At 38.6% G+C, this 20,113-nt stretch overlaps 1 protein-coding gene across 3 annotated transcripts; it reads left to right on the forward strand.

Moving 5' to 3' along the window:
- The first annotated feature begins 536 nt into the window (after positions 1-536).
- Positions 537-20,113, forward strand: LOC120564044 (CD209 antigen-like protein C). Of its 3 annotated transcripts, none has more exons than XM_039808680.1 (8): positions 537-801; positions 1,746-1,832; positions 4,684-4,758; positions 5,090-5,125; positions 8,501-8,569; positions 18,997-19,130; positions 19,488-19,573; positions 19,669-20,113. In XM_039808680.1, exons 1-8 carry the CDS (start codon positions 720-722, stop codon positions 19,808-19,810), a joined length of 711 nt encoding a protein of 236 aa, XP_039664614.1. In that variant the 5' UTR covers positions 537-719; the 3' UTR covers positions 19,811-20,113. The 3 variants fall into 3 exon arrangements, with proteins under 3 accessions (XP_039664614.1, XP_039664612.1, XP_039664611.1); XM_039808678.1 differs by having other exon boundaries at positions 19,003-19,130; positions 19,473-19,573; XM_039808677.1 differs by having other exon boundaries at positions 538-801; positions 19,473-19,573.

Genomic DNA, 20,113 nt, shown 5'->3' on the forward strand with positions numbered 1-20,113 from the left:
ATTGTTGTATTTGACACTAAACTAATGATAAAATAACATTAATTACTTTACATTAACATTACTAGTAATGAGTAAACACTATAAATCATCATTTCATTGTTTTTAACAGTAAAATACCTAATAACTAAAGATTACTTAACTATCAATTTACCATTTATTAGTGATGTTATTTTAAAGTGTTACCCAGAGTGCAAAGAGTAATAAATAGGATTGTGCTTATTTCTATTCAATACCCTTTTTACACTATTCCCATAGGTGCATGAAGTAGAATACAAAATACATATAGTATGTACAAAGGTTAACAGGAGATGAAGTAATGGCGTGATAAAAGAGCTTATTGTTTTCACGAAACAGGTTTCAGTGTTAGTCAACGAGTTTCTTCCTTACTTTGACATCACACACATTATGAAAGCCAATTACGGTCCAGTTTGCAAATGATTGAAATACACAATCACCATGTGAGACTTCCAACCTCCAGGGACTTTTCAGTGCAGTTGGAGACATGATTGAACATACTTAATCTGTACTGATGAGATTATAAAGTTTCAGTATTATATATATATATAAATATTCTGGTCACTTACTTAATCTGTTAACTGTGTAGTAATGGGTTTTTAAGCTCACGCTCGACAAAGACAGGGACCCAAAGAGGAAACACACTTCACTGCTCAGACCACACTGAAGCTGACTTCTCACCAAATATCAAGCAGACGCAGAGGATGCAGCAAATGGAGGTATCTGATTATGTTAATGAGTCACCGAGACCAAAGCAGAAAGGCAGTGGGGATGCAAATCAAACAGGTAATAACACTTTATCAGTTGATGGTTTATGTGTAGCTACTGTTAAACAACACAGTTCTACTTATTGCACTCTATCAAGTGTTTTAAGCTGCACTAGTGGCATGGCCCAACAATCCTGTCCTTCAATACTGAAAAAGTGTTTACTGTTAAATATTCCATCAAAACCACGATCTTTGCCGAGTCTTAACCAAAGTGTTTTCATTGCATCATTTACATGAACACACACGAGGCTCAGGACGTGAACTCTAGGGCTAACTTACAATTATTTACATTGCTGATTAATCTGTTGATTATTTCATTGATGAATCAATTCTTTGTTTGGTCTCTACAATGTCCGAAAATGGTGAAAATGTGGATCTGTGTTTCCCAAAATCCAAGATGACGTCCTCAAATGTCTTGTTTTGTCCACAACTCAAAGATATTCAGTTTACTGTTGCAGAGGAGAGAAGAAACTAGAGCATATTCACATTTAACAAACTGGAATCAGAGAAGTTCTACTGTTTTTTCATAAAAAAATTACTCAAACTGATTAATCGATTTCCAAATAGTCGGTGATTGATTTAATAGTTGATAACTTAGTGATTCACCATTGCAGCTCTAGTGTGATATTACATAAATTGTTACATAACAGCAATCATGTTTCTTGCCCTATTGGACGTCATTGCAGCGATGTCAACAATTCATTTTGGAGCAACTGACAGAGAAGACGGCCAAAGCTTGAAAAAAAGAAGGATCAACTTGTAATTATAAATAATGTAACTCCCCATTGAGCCACCCATTAGCATGCTAATGTAGGTTGGTTAGTTCGGTTAATTTACTTGATAATCTTACTGAAAGTTGAATTAATGTATCATTATTTTAATGTGTCAACAGCACATGGCAGCCTTACATTGCTGTCAGAGTGGTTATACATTGTTGTTGGTGAGTCTGTGTTGGTTTTGCAGAGAGAAGACTCTGCCAGATGGTTGTCTTCAGCTTTGGGCTGCTGTGCGTCATACAAGCCATTCTCAATGTTTCTCTACGCCTGACATGTGAGTATGGTTTCTTCATATCTTGTATGTTAAAATGTGCTAATAATGTGGAATAATTAAAGGTTTTTTGAAAAGCTAATGCTAAAGATAAACTGGATTGCTGGTTAAAATGTGTAAGAAGAAGCTGAAGTTGTAAGAAATGTGGAAAAGTGATAATTGTTTTAATTATTATATCTTTAAAAGTTGAATAATAGCCATAGTATGACAGCCAATAACAACTTCAAAAAGTCATGATTGTGTGTGTTACCATGTTCCAGAAGTATTCTGCCCCCATGTGGCCAGAAAATGAATAAAGGGAAATTAATGAATTAACCAGTCACATTTGTCAGCCAGTAAACTTTGAGTCCAGCACACATTAGGTCCCAGGATGCTAGATGACATAGGGTCATATTAGAACCTGTAAAAGGTAACTGTTTACAAGTATTAAACTAACTACCTATAATTGATAGATGAATGAACTATGTAAATGATGTGTTAAAGTGAACTGTCTCTTTAGTCATGGACTGGGCATTTCTCTCTAACTGGGACGTTTTGGGACCGATTGACGGGGATTTGCCACTGCTTCATGTCAACAGTTACCTTAATATAATACTGTATGAGGCGTTTTCTTTTGCTGGGTGCAAATGTTTCACCAAAACAAGTTCCTTCTCAAGATGATTTTGCAGAGCCACGTTCGCTGCCTCCAGAGCTTAGCACCGCCCAAGATGATTGTGATTGGTTTAAAGAAATGCAAACAACCCCTGACCATGTTTTTTTCCTATGTGTAGTGTATGTGTGGAGACCTTCCTCCACAGCGCTGTGGAGATAGGTCTGGCAATGCGAGACTAGGATTGATATGATAATCCACTGTTGGTGGTTTGAATTGATCAGATCATTTTAGACTATGAAGTGCAACTGGCTACTATGCAGATTAAATAAGTGTATTAGGTGTTGATCACTTAATGAATGGTAACAAAGTGCCGCATCATAATCCACACTTTTTTACTATGCAGTAACATTCAATGACACAGCAGTTTCAGTTCTGTGTTCCTACATTCATGGAGAGGATGGGATCGAAAAACAAATCATCTCAGGCCAGTTGTTCAAAGTTAAACTGATCGGATTTTGGTTTTCGGATTGGATCAAATCTTGAAAATGGGTTGTTCAAAACGGAAAGAAGGAATCTGAAATCAGATTAGATCACGGAATCCAATCCTAGTTTTAATCTGGATCAAACCTTCAGTTTGTGTTGTTCAAAACTTGTCAGTAGGATATGGATAACTTTGATCCAAAAAAACAGGATTATCCTGATCCCAACAGGGGGTAGGATTTCAAGGTGGATTCCAGGAAGAAAATGTAGTAAAACTTTAAAATTGGTCAAATAATACATTTGTATCATTTAGTGTATACTTTTATTTATATTTTGCACTTGACTTGTGTAACCGTTGTAACAGTGATAAAGTAGATGAAGTAGACATAGGCTACCAATTAAGCTATTCAGTATAGTAAAGTAAAAATAAAATAAAAATGATCTTGTCCCCATGTCTAAACGAGAAAGTGAAAGCGCAGAAGCACAGATCGTCCTGGCAGAGGAACAAATCAAGCTGACCAAACTGCAGCAAACCAAAGCCAGACTTCAGATCCGCCTCCTAAAAGCAGGGCTTGGAAATGCTGGTCTCTCTCCTCCTCAGATGAAGAAGAACCCTGAACAGTCTTTATTTTAACTATTTTGTTAACATTTAGCCTTTTGTTTTGTTTTTAAGACGTTTTCAAAATATCCACAATGTATTTGTTAATGTATATTTGTTTTTATTTGTTGTAACTCAGATGAGGGGTCATAAAAGAAATTATGAATGGAAGTGGATGTTTATGTTATTTTTGTGTTTTGTCTCAAAATAAGAAACACTTACAATGACCCCATGTTGGCTCTTCTGCCTGTTCTTTACATAGCTGGTAGCCCACATTGTGATATGTTGACCCATTTAGAGTACTGGTAATCTTGAAAACTGTGTATCTGGATCAGGGTGATCCAGTCCAATGTTGCTTTGAAAAACCGGCATAAAAGTAAAACGGATTACCTGATCCTGAATAGCAAAAAATGGGATTTCCAAATCCAGATCATTTTGATCCAGGTTAAATGTTTTGAACAACTGGCCCCTCAGGATCACTAGTGATCACTGATGCAGTTACAAGAAAGCTAATGATACGGTATTATATGAAGAAGAGGAAAGAAACACCCTGTCATCAACAGATTACAATTTTTTCCAATTGCTAAAACACAGTTTTGCAAAATTCTTCAGATTGTTCACATGCACAGAAATATTTGCAGATACACATGCTGTTGAAACATTTTTATTTTTTATTTTTCACCAAACAAGTCAGTGCAACATATGCACAGCAGATATATTTACATTGGACTGAACAAAAATATGCTCACAAAAAACAGTAAACTGAAAAAGAAAATATATGCATAAAAATATGCAGAAAAAATATATAGAAAAAAGAGGCATCATAGTGCAGACTTCCTGATTAAAGTGGTAACAATTAACCAGTGAGGTTTTTGGCCAGATGGCACATATATTGGCCAATTAGCTCATGTAGTGCCATTTTGAATGGCATTGTTTTGAAATGGGAAATATGTGACTTTATGAGAGATTGTTGCGTCTTATGCAGAGAACCGTGTTCAGTGCATTTAAAAAGTGCCATGTTGAATTGCAAAATGTGTGTAAAGCAGAAAATGTGTTTAGACTTTTGGAGACTTGAGAAGAGGTTTTGCTCTCTGTGTGTCAGTTTAAATAATTGTGCTATGCATGTCATTTTAGTGTGTTAGCAATTGGAAAAAACTGTAATGCAACAGACAATGGGAATTCTGTTTCAGATGTTGAGGCTGGTTTCAAAAACCTGACTGAGGAGAGAGATGACCTGAAGAGGAAGCTGAATAAATCTGGTAAGTATGATGATGAATTCAATATTTAGAGTTTGGAACCAAAAGGGTGGGAGTCTAATAATGGGCAAATGATTATTTTACATGGAAAGTTACCGGTAAATATGATTGTCTTGTCTTGTTTCTTTTAAGTCACCATAATTAAATCCCTAAAACCTAAAGCTTTTGAGCAATCATATGATAGAGCAAACATCCAGATGTGTCATTGACACCACCTTGGCTCTTTGTTTCTTAGAGAATACAAGAAGTTTGTCTTCACAAAATTAAACTAAACAAATTACCATTACTCTGATTCTGTTGACAAAAATGATAACCTCTCCTCTTAAAATGACAGTTTCAGAGAGAGACACCTTGAAGAGAACCAACTTGAGTAAGTACGATGATGAAAGTACTTTTACCATTTACTCTCTAACTACGGACAAAGTACACACAGCGATACACTGCTAAGAGCTAATGAGGTTTAACCATGTATCCAGCTCATTTAAATAGCTCACGTTACTGCTTTGTGTGAACAGTTAACTTCATTTAATATTGTATGTTGCCTTTTCTTTTGCTGGGTGCAAATGTTTCACCAAAACAAGTTCCTTCCCGAGAAAGAGTTTGGAGAGCCACGTTCACTGCCTCCAGATCTTAGTACCGCCCAAGACGATTGTGATTGGTTTAAAGAAATGTAAACAACCCCTGACCATGTTTATTCCTATGTGTAGTGTATGTGTGGAGTAGAGTGAGGATACCCGACCCGAGCCCTGGTTCCGACAGATATTTAGAAATGATGTTCGGGTTTGGGTCAGGCTTGGTCACATCAGCGTGATAAGGCCTTTGTTGTAAAATGGTGCTGCGGCTCCTTTAAGAGTGTGTGTGTGTGTGTGTGTGTGTGTGTGTGTGTGTGTGTGTGTGTGTGTGTGTGTGTGTGTGTGTGTGTGTGTGTGTGTGTGTGTGTGTGTGTGTGTGTGTGTGTGTGTGTGTGTATTGAAAGTGGGCAGAAGAGAGATAGAGAAAGAGGTCTAGATGCGAGAGTTGGTGGAATAAGTTGAAGTTTTGTACACAGTGTGTGCGGTGTCCGAAATAAACTCCAGACTGAAAGCCAAGTTCATTCATTGTCTCACCAGAAACGGGATTTTAACCCCGATGTTACTCATTTTATAAAGTCGGCCCTGGAGGTAACGAGTCTCCCCTTCTGACCACGCTGGGAAGCAAGCAGGAAAGGTCAACACATTGAACATTTTAAATTTAAAACAGCTTATTAACATGCGCTTGTTGCTCCGTGTGCGCTGATGTGCTCATCTGTTGACATTTCCGAATCCCTTCCTACAGTTGCTTACAGTTTTTTACAATTGCTTACACACTAAAATTAAAACATTCCCACAATTAGCAAAACCTTACACTCAAGGAGCAAAACACTGGCCTAGATCTGCACAACTGTAAGCACATTGTCAGCTTCACACTTTTTGCAAAACATCACACACACTGATTTGCAAAACACTAAACACACTTGTATGCATTTGACACAGAAATGTATCATGATGTCATTTCCTTGCAATTTCAAAGCAAAGGCTTTCAAATGAACACACCCATGAACCAATTGGTTAAACACAACCACCAGGTATGAAAACACATGATTGCTTAATTGTAGACACACCAATCAGGTTTAAGCACTATATAAAATGCAGCAGGTAAGTTCACCTGCACTCAACCAAAATGGAAGGAGTCAGAAGAAGAAGACTGAGAGTGAGAGGGGGAATCCACAGAGGAGGAGAAGGAAGTAGAGGGAAGAGGAAAAGGCCCAGCCAGAGGTAGAGGCCGAGGGGGAGGTAGAGGAAGAAGAGGGGAGAGGGAGAGGAAGACCTGAGCGCGGAGAATATGCTCAAAGAAGAAGAGGACCAAATTTATCAAAAAAATTGGATAGCCGCCCACTAGTGGACCATGTTGTGAACCACGGATTGACGCTGAGGGAGGCTGGACTAAGAGTTCAGCCAAATCTTAGCAGATATACAGCGGCATCTGTCATGAGGACATTTCAACAAGGAAACAGGTCAAAGAAAATCTGTCTACAGTTACAGTAATCAGCTGCTCATTGGATGCACCATGTCAGCACTGTTGATACCCCTCCCTGGGACGTTTGAGGATTGAGGGTCGAGAACGACAAGGAGGAAGGGGGCCCATATTCACGCGAGGGATTACGATCTCCGGCCCAGACTCAGGTAGCCCTTATTGAGGCCATGGAGGACGCCTGTGACCAAGTCCATGCCGCAACGGTGCAAGGATGGATTCGACATTCAAGACGGTTGTCTTGCCAATGAAGATATCGCCTGTGATGTTGATGAAATTCTCAGAGATAATGTCTAGTATTTTCTGTACTTTGTCAGATCTTTTTTTTGTTTGTTGTTGTTTTTTTGTGATTGTAACCTGTACTGGATAGCGTATTTTATGTTTGTCTGTTGTTTGCCGAGCTAACAGTGTTATGCACACTACTGTAGTAGCATGAAAACGTGTGATTCTCCATGTTGACATGTTGACTGATTTGGGTATATGGAGAGAAATAAATTATATTTTCCTCAGTCTGCAGCATTGGTCTAGTGTAGTGTTTGGTGAACTTATTGTAAATTTGCACTTTCTCTGTGTACTTCATTTACAGTACTCTAATCACTGAGAAGTAGAATTGCTAAAAGTGTTTTAGGTTAGCAACAGCAGTGTGTATCTGGTTAAAACTTCATTAAGTCAAATGAAACGTGTGTGTTTCATATGGTAACAAAATATGTTTTTTATAAATTAGTGTATAGTTTTTTTAGTGTTTCATTTTGCAAAGGGTCTGAGGTGTTCTGCTGATTGTGTGTGTGGTTGTGCTAATTGTGTGTAGTGTTTTGAAAAAGACTGTCCCTGTTTTCAAAATTGTGCTTAAGCAATTGAAAAAAACTGTAGTAAAAGCGGGCTTTCCACACAAACAAACGTACATGTGTCATTAGTATGAGAAAAAAATGAGATTTTAACTATGTCGGGCTCGGACATAAATATCTTAATGCCTGTCGGGTTCAGGTAGGGTTCGGTTACTGCTCTGTTGGACGAGGGCCGGGCTTGGACAGAAAATTGCGGTCCGATCAGCACTCTAGTGTGGAGGGGCCAGATTTCTGCCCGCAGCGCCATGGAGATACGTCTGCAATGCGAGAGGATCACTAGTGATCACTGATGCAGTTGTAAGAGAGCTAATGATACGGTATTAGATAGGGCTTGGTTATGATTAAATGGTATAAGTGTAGTCTTTTCCTGGTTTTAAAGGCTGCATTACAGTAAAGTGATGTCCTTTTCTGAACTTACCAGACTGTTACAGTTGTTCTGTTATTTGCCTTTAACCACTTACTCTTTAAATCCATCTTACTGATGATTATTTCTCAAAACTCTTATTGTGTGAATATTTTGTGAAAGTACCAAAATATTACTGCAATATTGATATTGAGGTATTTGGTCAAAAATATTGTGATTTTGGATTTTCTCCATATCCCCCAGCCCTAGTTTTAGATGAAGAAGATGAAACAACAGATCATTTTAGACTATAAAGTGCAATGCAGATTAAATAATAAACTCTTTTTATAAGATTAGAGATTAGATTCCTTAATGAACAGTAACAAAGTGCTACATCATAATCCACACTTGTCGTTTCTTTACAGCAGTCACATTCAGCAGTTTCTGATACTCTGTTATCTAAAGAGAACTTGTGCTACGCTAACATTTGTAGAGAATTCTGTTTCAGATGTTGAGGCTCGTTTCAAAACCCTGACTGAGGAGAGTGATGACCTGAACAGGAAGCTGAATAACGTAGGTGAGTGTGATGAATAATTCAATAATCAGAGTTTGGATCCAGAAACATGCAAGTCCAATAATGGGTAAAGTTGCTCTAAGTGATGTGATGCGTTTTTTAGGTTACAAAATTTTTCGTCACATGCAGCAAACATCTCCTCACTATTCACCAGCTGCCTGTTCCCTGAACACACTGTAAAAAAACGCTGTCTCTGTAGACAGCCCAGGCTCCACAAACAGCAACAAAAACAAACTGCGCCAACCTGCCCCACGAACCATAACAAACGAACAAAAGAAGGAGCTGGTTGAGTCATCACTGCAGCAGCGTTAGCAAAAAACTAAAAATGTTGTAGCCTAAAAAGCACGTCACATCACTTAGAGCACCTTTAATAAAGCGTTTTGGATGGAGCCCAACTGGATGCTCTGTGTGCTTTTCTGATGTTCTTATGAAACCTAGCCAGGCCAACCTATGAACAGAGGGTTAAAGCACTGACCAGGAGAAGAGCTCCTACATGCTGGGACCCGCTGTTTTTTTTTTAGACCGCTCGCTCCCTACCCACAAATATTAAAACTGCCCGCCCCTGCGGGCAGTTCTGTGTTCCTACATTCGTGGAGAGGATGAGAGCCAAAAACAAATCATCTCAGGATCACTAATTATCACTGATGCAGTTACAGGAAAGCTAATGATACATTATTAGATGAAGAAGAGGAAAGAAACCTGTCATCTATAGATTAATGCAACAGACAATGGGAATTCTGTTTCAGATGTTGAGGCTGGTTTCAAAAACCTGACTGAGGAGAGAGATGACCAGGGGCCTATTGCACAAAAGTAGAATAAAGAAATCCAGGATAAATGAAAAAGCGCAGCTTGACTTAGTGTGATCCACTCATCGCGGCTTAATCGGTTGCACGTTTGCCGAGCCAGGATAAGTAGGTGAAGCTATGTCAAGCCAGGAGTACATAGCTGGGATAAGTGCACGTTCATGGATTTCTTAAATAGACCACGGTATCGATCACAGATTTACTGATGCAGAAATGGAAAAGACGTGTGCAGCACTATGTTTCACCCGCTGAGCAGCAGCTTCTAATGGAAATTTACGAGGAGGTGAAACATATAATATGCAAAAAGGGAAATACGGCTGTTATCAAACGGAAAAAAAGCCCGACAGACAATAGCGGACCGACTGAATACGTATGGATTTTAAAAAAGATCTACTCAGTCACTCCACATTTTAATTGCTTTAATATGCTTGTTTTATGTGTTGGTTTTATTGCTGTATCTGTTTTTATGCGCCAAATGTGCTGGTTTTAGTGTAAAGTGTCTTGGAGTAGCCTGTAAAGCACTATATAAATAAAAAAATAATAATTCTTGTTCCTGGGAAAAAAAGGACTAGGCTTAATTTCAAAGCTTATTCATAATGCGAGAATATGTTTTACAACCATATGCACAGATCTCCATAAGTATGGAGCTAGATTTGTTTCTTTATTACATGCGAGAAAATAAATGATCTGAGAGGAAAAAAAAAGTTTGAGAGCAAAAGTTATCACACTGATAGCAAAAAAGCATTTTATGAGAGAAAAAAAAATATTTGAGGGAAAAAGTTTTCATACCAACAGCAACAAATAATAATATTTGAGACTAAAAAAAGTTTTGAGAGAAAGTATTTTCTCATAGAACATAAAAAAATATAAATTTGAAATTTTTTAAATTATTTCTGAGAAAAGAAAATCTCTCTCAAAATACTTTTTTAAACTCTCAAATATATATTTTTTGCTATCAGTGTGAAAACATTTTCTCAAAAAAAAAAAAAGTGTTTCTCTCAAAACGTTTTTCTTCTTGCTCTCAAAACCTAAGTCTTTGCTCTCGATGCAATTTCTTGCCTCGTGTCAGGATTTTGCCTCGCGTGTGAAAATAATGTCAGGCGGGGGGGCCACGTTCCTATTGGCCAGTCGGGTGAGCACCGTCTTGTCTTGGGAGTCGAACTGAATCATTACACTGGCTGAGCAAGCTCAGCATCACTGAAGATTAAACATTAAATAGGCTAACCCTAAATGTAAGCTAGTTTGCCATTACTGATGCGTTTGTCAGATTGACATGGACAAAGAATAGCACACATATTCATGAATGTGTATTATATTATTAGCATGCTAATTGCTAGAAAAGCTAATCACTAATTAGCCATCATGCTAGGTAAACTTGCAAACTCACCTGGTTTGTACCATTTTTAAATCAAATGCCAAATGAATATGTTGATTTAGATAGTTTCACTTTTTATTTAGTGAGCTAGTTTCTACCTTTGCCCTTGCTAGCCTCAAAGCACCTGAAGAGTAACTGCTTGATCATCATATACAACCTCCTGTACAACTTTCAGCTAGTCTGCATGGAAGGTGGCAACCCTATAGCTAGCCAACGTTAGATAGTGATTGATATACCGTTTGAAAGTGTCCCACCTAGTTTTGTGTAAAATAGTCTTTGTATGGTTGTTGCACTACACGTTTAGCTACATTGCATGTGTAGCTTGCAAACTCAGCTACACAGGGTTTATTCTAAATATTTTTACCATCTAGCCGAGGTCTAGAGCTGACAAAGTAAATTGCAGATCTAGAACTAAGGCTGAATCTCATTTCTCATCTTACCTCTTCCCCTTCGTCTCACCCCTAGCCCTTGTCCCTCGAAACGGTAAGGGCTAGGGGTGAAAACATACCCCTATGAAATGAGACGCCACTTGGGTACATCATCATATATACTTAGGTCTGTTTGCAATCAATATTTCTATACATTGCATGGTGTGTTTATCTGTTTCAGTTATCACTGTTTTGAATGTCATTGATGTTCAGAAACACTTTTTGTTAAAAAAAATGTCTTTATTTCCCAAAAAAATAAACATAACATGCAAAAACATTATAGAAAAATGTAGAGAACCATTATCAACTATTAGAACAATAACTTAGATGTCACACTAAAAAAGGCACTCAAATGTATAAAACTAAAAGACACACAAGACCACAAACAAAAAAACTACAGCTATTCTGGAAATTCCAGACCATAGTGTGATGCCTGTTGGCCAGTAACCTTTCCCTCCAACCCCATTTCTTTCATTAGTGTCCTGTATCGTAACCAACAACAATGTACAGGTACATGAACAGGAATGAATTCAAATGATTACTGCTCGTTTTCAGCCAGAAAGTGGATCAGCTGCTGAGTTTCCTCCGGCGTCCCTGTGTGATACAGGACGGTATATGTAAAGCATGTGTCTCCAAAGCAAGTAGTGTTATGCACTGATATCAAACGAATTTCGCTGCTAATGGAGTTTAGTTAACAATGTAGACATGCATGCAGAGAAATGCGGGACTGTTGTGCAAATCAGCAATGTAACGTTAACGTTAACGTTAGCATAGCAAGCTAGCGATTTTTAAAAACGTTTCAGTTGCAAATATCTATGTACATGATTGTGTAGAGCACAAAACAAGACTGTCGTAATTTTTAAATCAATTCTTTAAGCCGAAAATACTTACATTTATGGGTCTCTCTGGTCGACCTGGCAGCCATTGTTCCTTGTTGCGCAATGTATCTGGATACCCCTAGCTGGCATTGCTCAGCCAGTGTAATGATTCAGTTCGACTCCCAAGACAAGACGGTGCTCACCCGACTGGCCAATAGGAACGGGCCCCGTGGCCCCATGACATTATTTTCACAGCGAGGCAAAATCCTGACACAGAGCAAGAAATTGCATGCGAGCAAAGACTTAGGTTTTGAGAGCAAGAAGAAAAACGTTTTGAGAGAAACACTTTTTTTTTTTGAGAAAATATTTTTCACACTGATAGCAAAAATATATATTTGAGAGTTTAAAAAAATTTTTTTTTGAGAGAGATTTTCTTTTTCTCAGAAATAATTTAAAAATTTCAAATTTATATTTTTTATGTTTTATGAGAAAATACTTTCTCTCAAAACTTTTTTAGTCTCAAATATTATTATTTTTTGCTGTTGGTATGAAAACTTTTTCTCTCAAATATTTTTTTTTCTCTTATAAAATGCTTTTTTGCTATCAGTGTGATAACTTTTGCTCTCAAACTTTTTTTTTCCTCTCAGATCATTTATTTTCTCGCATGTAATAAAGAAAAAAATCTAGCTCCATACATAAGCTATGTCTAATTCTAAATATCTTTCTACAATTAATGTTCATACAGAACAGGCATGACTGGACAAAAACTAGAAAAAGAAGTGACTTCAATACACACTGTAAGCATCTGTAAAACAATGTAGCCTGTTATTATTCATGTTTTTTTTTCTCACTCCCAAGCTCCAAGATGACAAGTGACAGCCCCAAAATAAAATGATTAAGAAGCTTTGTGGCATTCCAACACATTCTCACTCCCATTTGGTAAAAAAGGACGTTTGATCAGGTGCCATTGTCGTCGTTATTGATACTAAAAGTCCGCTTTAAGAGTCCGCTGCACTGTGTGGGAGGATCCCCCTGCCCCCCCTCCCCCCCGCCTCCCCGCGTTGCACGGGCGGGGGCACATTTCACGGGGACAGCAGCGGAGGAAAAGCCCATTTCCTCCGTATCGTCCCACTTTTTACCATTACCATCTCAACAACTGCAGTAGTAGGATTTAAATCAAACTCGTGACAGCAATAGTGACAAGTAATGCATGTTAATAAAAATAAAGCAGAACACATTCAGAAGACAACGGAATAACTGTTAAACACGTATATTTCGGATCAGAGCGTCAGCTGATTTAACACACCAGACTCCAGGATTAATCTTAGCCTGCCTGTTAGCCTGCTCTGGACCAGGCTAGCTGCAAAGAATAAATCGCCATGGTTACTTGGCTGGGCTTAATTCAACCTGCTTTTGTGCAACCAAGTCAAAGCTAAATTCATCCAGAATAACCTGAATATCCCTGCTTAATACCTTATCCTGGTTTTGTGCAATACCCCTCTGAAGAGGAAGCTGAATAACTTAGGTAAGTATGATAATGAATTCAATAATCAGAGTTTGGAACCAAAAGGGTGGTAGTCTAATAATGAGCAAATGCAAGTGATTATTTTACATGGAAAGTTCCCGGTAAATATTATGATTGTCCTAAAATTTCTTCTAAGTCAGCATCATTAAATCCCTAAAATCTAAAGCTTTTGAGCAATCATATGATAGAGCAAACATCCAGATGTGTCATTGACCCCGGCTTGGCTCTTTGTTTGTTAGACAAATTACCACTACTCTGATTCTGTTGACAAAAATGCTTAGCGCCGCCCAAGACGATTGTGATTGGTTTAAAGAAATGCAAACAACCCCTGACCATGTTTATTTCTATGTGTAGTGTTTGTGTGGAGTAGAGTTTAGATACCCGACCCAAGCCCGACCGGACCCGACGGTACCCGTCCGGGTTCGGACAGATATTTAGAAATGATGTTCGGGTTCGGGTCAGGCATAATAAGTTTAGGTTTTGTACACAGTGTGTGCGGTGTATGAAATAAACTCCAGACTGAAAGCCAAGTTCATTCATTGTCTCACCAGAAATGGGATTTTAACCCCGATGTTATTCATTTTATTATGTCGGCCCTAGAGGTAACGAGTCTCCCCTGGTTTCCTGAACATGCTCGGAAACAAAGCAAGCAGGAAAGGTTAACAATTGAACATTTTAAATTTAAAACAGTTTATTAACGTGCGCTTGTTGCCCCGTGTGCGCTGATGCGCTCATCTGTTGACATTTCCGAATGCCTTCCTACAGTTGCTTAAAGAGGTGATAGAATGATTATATAGGGTATTTCACACTGTTCCTTGAGGTCTCCTAATGGGGTATGTAACATTGGTTGGGCTGAAAATGGCCTGGTTGATATTTTATTGGCCCTTATGCATCCCTGTGTTTTGGCCCTATTTGTAACGAGAGCTTTTCTTCCAAATATGGTACGCTCATGAATATTTAGATGAGCTGCGCGCTGATTGGTTGAGCGAATCCCCATACACAAACATTAGAGAAGCGACAGAATCTCATATTCCAGACACTGCAATGTTTCATTACCAAATTCATTTCTGAAACTTTTTTATGCGAGAAATCAACTATATAAAGCTCAAATATGGGCCATTTTACAAAAATTAATGGCTAATTGCAAATTTGGTAAGACATGTCGGACTTTAGGAGCTCCACACAGTCTGACGAGAAAGCGGCAGCCTGCTGGGCTCCATACCCAGGGCAAAGTCACCCTTGGATTACTGCACTACGGGGCTCCGCGGCTGGCTGCCGGCATAACTATAATATATTTACAGTCTGAATTTCGTCACGGCACTTATATCACAGCTACCCCAAGGCCTTACAAAGGTAACAAAAGTTAACAGTCCAATTTGAATTTAAGGCATTTTTATGAACGTGAGGGCTCTTGTTAGGTTGTGCAGCTAGCTAGCTAGCTATGTGTTCCATTCAATACAATGGGAAATGATTGCGGCTAGCTAGCTACACTTTCGGCATAACTATAGTATATTTACAGCTTGAATTTCGTCACGGCATGTATATTACAGGTTCCCCAAGGTCTTACAAAGCTTAGCTAACACTTGTCCGATTTCGGATTTCAATTTAAGGCATTTTTATGAAGGTGAGGGGTCTTGTTAGGTGGAGCAGCTAGCTAGCTATGTGTCCCATTCAATACAATGGGAAACGATCGCGGCTAGCTAGCTACACTTTCGGCATAACTATAGTATATTTAGCTACAGGTTGAATTTCGTCACGCCACTTATATAACCTCTACCCCAAGGTCTTATAAAGCTAACAATAGTGTCCGATTTCAATTTAATGATTTTTTGTGAACACTAGAGGTTTCGTTAGCTGCGACTGTCCCTTCAATCCTATGTGTACAGATTGCGGCAAGTTAGCTTAGAGCTATCTCCATCCAGCCGCAGGCTCTATCAATGAGACTTGTGGACAAGAGGCGTTTATTTACCCGATCGTTTGTTTAAATAACTCAACATATTATAATTACACACATTATAAGATTAACTGGAACCTGTGGTAAGAGATTGCCTGCGTAACAAACTCACTGAGCGCGCTCTCACTCACACACACCGGCCATTTAGCAGGAAGAGGGGAGCTGCAGGCCCTGGAGCTCTGTCCAGGCAGCGGCGTTTAGTAGTTAACCCAGAAAACGGTGACTTTGCGCGGGTATGGAGTGCCGTAGGCTGCCAGCCGTAACGGAGCTCAATCGAGCTCAGAGCAGGCGGGGTCTGTGAAGGAAGGCAGGCCTGGCGGCGAGGCAGCAACACAGGCAGCACCGGCCGCTGAACTCCGACACACAGTCGGACAAAATTTGCAATTAGACATAAATTTTTGTAAAACGGCCCATATTTGACCTCTACATAGTAGATTTCTCGCATAAAAAAGTCTCGGGAGTGAATTTAATGGTAAAATAGCAGATGAACAATGTATACAATTTTTGAGATCTGCACGACCTAGATTCAGAAGACTAACTGATCTCAGGTCAGTGGTGTAGCCTATGTAAATGTTGGGGCGTGACAAAGAGAGAGACTAGAGCCAAATGAGGAGGAGCCGCCGAGTTGACGTCAACTAGGCGGCTCGATGAGTTTTCAGAGGCAGTTTTAAATTGTGAGATTTGCAGAGGATTCAGATTCAGATTCAGATAACTTTATTAGTCCCCAAGGGGCAATTCAGTTTTACAGCCAAGGAAAGAGGTGTCATTGGGATTTAGAGGTTCTATGTATGTCATAATTACCCACTAAACTGTTATTCTGTTATTATTAAATTATTCAACTATGACAAGGTAAAATCGGGTTTGTATTCTATCATCCCTTTAATAAAAGCGGGCTTTCCACGCAAACAAATGTACATGTGTCATTAGTATGAGAAAAAAATTAGATTTTAACTGTGTCGGGCTCGGGTAGGGTTCGGTTACTGCTATGTCGGACATGGGCCGGGCTCGGACAGAAAAATGCGATCAGGACTCTGGTGTGGAGGGGCCAGATTTTTGCCCACAGCGCCATGGAGATAGGTCTGTCAATGCGAGAGGATCACTAGTGATCACTGATGCAGTCGTAAGAGAGCTAATGATACAGTATTAGATAGGGCTGGGCAATATATCAATATTTTATTGATATTGTGAAACTAGATATCGTCTTAGATTTTGGTTATCATTAAATGGTATAAGTGTAGTCTTTTCCTGGTTTTAAAGGCTGCATTACAGTAAAGTGATGTACTTGATGTGATGATCTTACCAGACTGTTCCAGCTGTTCTGTTATTCGCCTTTAACCACCTACTCTTTAAATCCATCTTACTGATGATTATTTATCAAAACTCTCATTGTGTAAATATTTTGTGAAAGTACTAAAATATTGCTGCAATATTAATATTGTGGTATTTGGTCAAGAATATTGTGATATTGGATTTTCTCCATATCCCCCGGCCCTAGTTTTAGATGAAGAAGAGGAAACAACAGATCATTTTAGACTAAAAAGTGCAACTGTAGAAATTTAGGCTAAAAATGTGACCGATGACCGGTCTGGCCCTAAAAAGGCCAGACTTAATCTGACTCCAATTCTATGGTCACTACACTCTGAAAAGTGTTCGTTTACTGGAAGATCAGAGAAATAAAACTTCGGTCAGTTAAAATTATAACAAGCTTTAGTGAATGATATTGCAGAATATAAGAGCGTATGCATACCGATCAGATACAGGTCTGTCCCGCTAAGTTAAAATACTGTCTTATTTATTCAATTCTGTCACATCCTCTGGTGGTGCTGTCATCAGTTTGGCTACAGTCCAGATCTTCTGGCTCCAGCCGGCTCCTAACGATTTGTAACACACTGTATGAAAAACGTTACCTTGGCTTTTCCCATTCTCAGGTCAACAGAGACAAGTCGCTATTGTTGGATTTGAACACCTGTGTGTTTTTAATCTTCTGCAAACTTTAAGGAGTTTAATGAGAGCCGAGGTCATTTCCATACTCTGTGTCACAAATCCCACGCTTGCAAAACAAGCTGACCATTGTTGCCTCTGCCTCCCCCCCGATCAGAGAAGACCTTTTTTCAGGCAATATCTCACACTCCCTTTATAATGTCTTATCACTTTAAAACCAGATGGCCTCTCATAACCCAGAAAACTGGTACAACAAGGTCAGCTTCATGAATTCTAAAAACCTATTACTTTACTCTCACAAAATATATTCTAACACAACGCAGATTAAATAATAAACTCTTTTTATAAGTGTAGATTCCTTAATGAATAGTAACAAAGTGCTACTTCGTAATCCACACTTGTCATTTCTTTACAGCAGTCACATTCAGCAGTTTCTGATACTCTGTTATCTAAAGAGAACTTGTGCTACGCTAACATTCATAGAGAATTCTGTTTGGATCCAGAAGTGGGCAAGTCCAATAACGGGCAAATGCAAGTGATTATTTTACATGTAATGTTCCCGGTAAATATTATGATTGTCCCAAAGTTTCTTTCCAAGTCAGGAAATAAATGAGAGAGACAGAAATAGGAGTGTTAATAAAGTGTTTTGGATGGAGTCCAACTGGATGCTCTGTGTGCTTCTCTGATGTTCTTATGAAACCTAGCTAGGCCAACCTATGAACAGAGGGTTAAAGCACTGACCAGGAGAGAAGATCCTAAATGCTGGGATCCGCTGTGTTTTTTTTTAGACCACTCGTTCCCTACTGCATAAATGTCAAACCGCCCGCCCCTGCAAGATTTCTGTTGGGTCTGAAAAACACTGGCATGACAGCTTGCACACAAATTCTTAAAATGGCACATGTATTGTATTTTTTTATATTTCTTTTGTGTATTTCCTGCCATGGACCTACTTGTGAGTCTGAAAGAATAAAAAAAATATAAATATATATATAAAATATAAAAATACTTCGTTAAATGGGAATTTTTTTTTAATTAATACTTAATCTACCTGTGGGGGTTTGAATATGTATGGGAAACACTGATATATGAAAAGATTGTTTTTTGATCACTTCTGTGGAACTTTGATGTTTTACTGGGAAGAAGACGGATACACAACATGTAAATAGAGTTCCTGTTTCAAGTGAATGAGGAACAAAATCCTCCTCATGCCCTTGTCTGTCCCAATTATGATAACTCAACAGCACATTACAGAGTGTGCTACTCAGTATCATCATGCAGTAAATGTCAAGAGATGTAGTCCGTCACTCAACTATGTAAACAATTTTCCTTCCTTTTTCATTCTTCCATTAGATTTAAAGAATTCATACATTGGCTTTGCAAATGTAAACAGTTTTGCTCACATATAATTCATAAAACTGGCCTCATACAACATTTATAACTACTGTCACATTTACATTTGTTGACTTTACAATCATTTTTATTTCCCCCCCAAAAAAATTATTGTCCTATTGTTGACCCAAGGAAAGTTGACTGAAAAAGATTAGTTAATTTTGTTGTTCATTTGGGTTCTTTCTGTTTTCACTAAGCTCAAGGAGGATGGGAGTATTTCAGCGGTAGTTTCTACTACATTTCTTCTGTCAAGAAAACCTGGAATGAGAGTAGAGATGACTGTCTTCAAAAGGGTGCAGACCTGGTGATTATCAACAGCAAAGAAGAACAGGTGTGTGTGTGTGTGTGTATGTGTGTGTGTGTGTATGTGTGTGTGTGTGTGTGTGTGTGTGTGTGTGTGTGTGTGTGTGTGTGTGTGTGTGTGTGTGTGTGTGTGTGTGTGTGTGAGTTTGTGTGTGTGTGTGTGTGTGTGTGTGTGTGTGTGTGTGTGTGTGTGTGTGTGTGTGTGTGTGTGTGTGTGTGTGTGTGTGTGACGTAGTTTAGAATAAAGAGTAAACATTTTGAATGAATGCAAAGGTCAATGCAGTGGCTGATACATTTAAATTAGTTCAATAGGTGTGAATGTTGTAAAGATTCTGTTGTTTAAAGTTTGTGAGCTCTTTTTTTAAACAAGAATTTCACAATAAAGTTTGAGAAGAGACTGTGGATTGGCCTGACTGACTCAGAGACAGAGGGGACGTGGAAATGGGTGGATGGGACTCCACTGACCAAAAGGTTCACACATTTTTACCATTTGGTCCATTCAAACTAAATCACTATCTTGTGCTTCTTGGGTTGTGTTCTCTGATAAAAGCTCTTTTTTTTTTCAGCTACTGGGTTTCTGGGGAGCCTAACGATGAGTACGGTGAAGACTGTGGGGAAATAAGTCATTTTCATTCAGAAAACAGCTGGAATGATGTAAGCTGTTCCTTTCCACTCAACTGGATCTGTGAAATGAAAGTCCGTCCATAACTCTGAAACCAAACCCACCAGACAGAAAACTAAGGATGATAAATATATTGCTGATACAATTTAAATCTTCTCAAAAGCAACCTGAATATGCTCATGTGAACACATCATTTCCAAGTGAAAATCATTTCCAGCTCAGTGTGAGATAATCTGAAGCCTGGTTATTTGCGCTGCAGTAAAGTGACCTGTTAACATCTAGAAACAAATGTCCAACAAGGGTCACTGTTTTGGCTGAAAAAAGAAGAAAAAACTACAATATGTAATACATACTTTGATTTATTGCTTGCTGAATGAATGTATAAATGT

The sequence above is a fragment of the Perca fluviatilis genome, chromosome 8 (genome assembly GCF_010015445.1).
Source record: "Perca fluviatilis chromosome 8, GENO_Pfluv_1.0, whole genome shotgun sequence".
In the NCBI taxonomy this organism is placed as follows: Eukaryota; Metazoa; Chordata; class Actinopteri; order Perciformes; family Percidae; genus Perca; species Perca fluviatilis.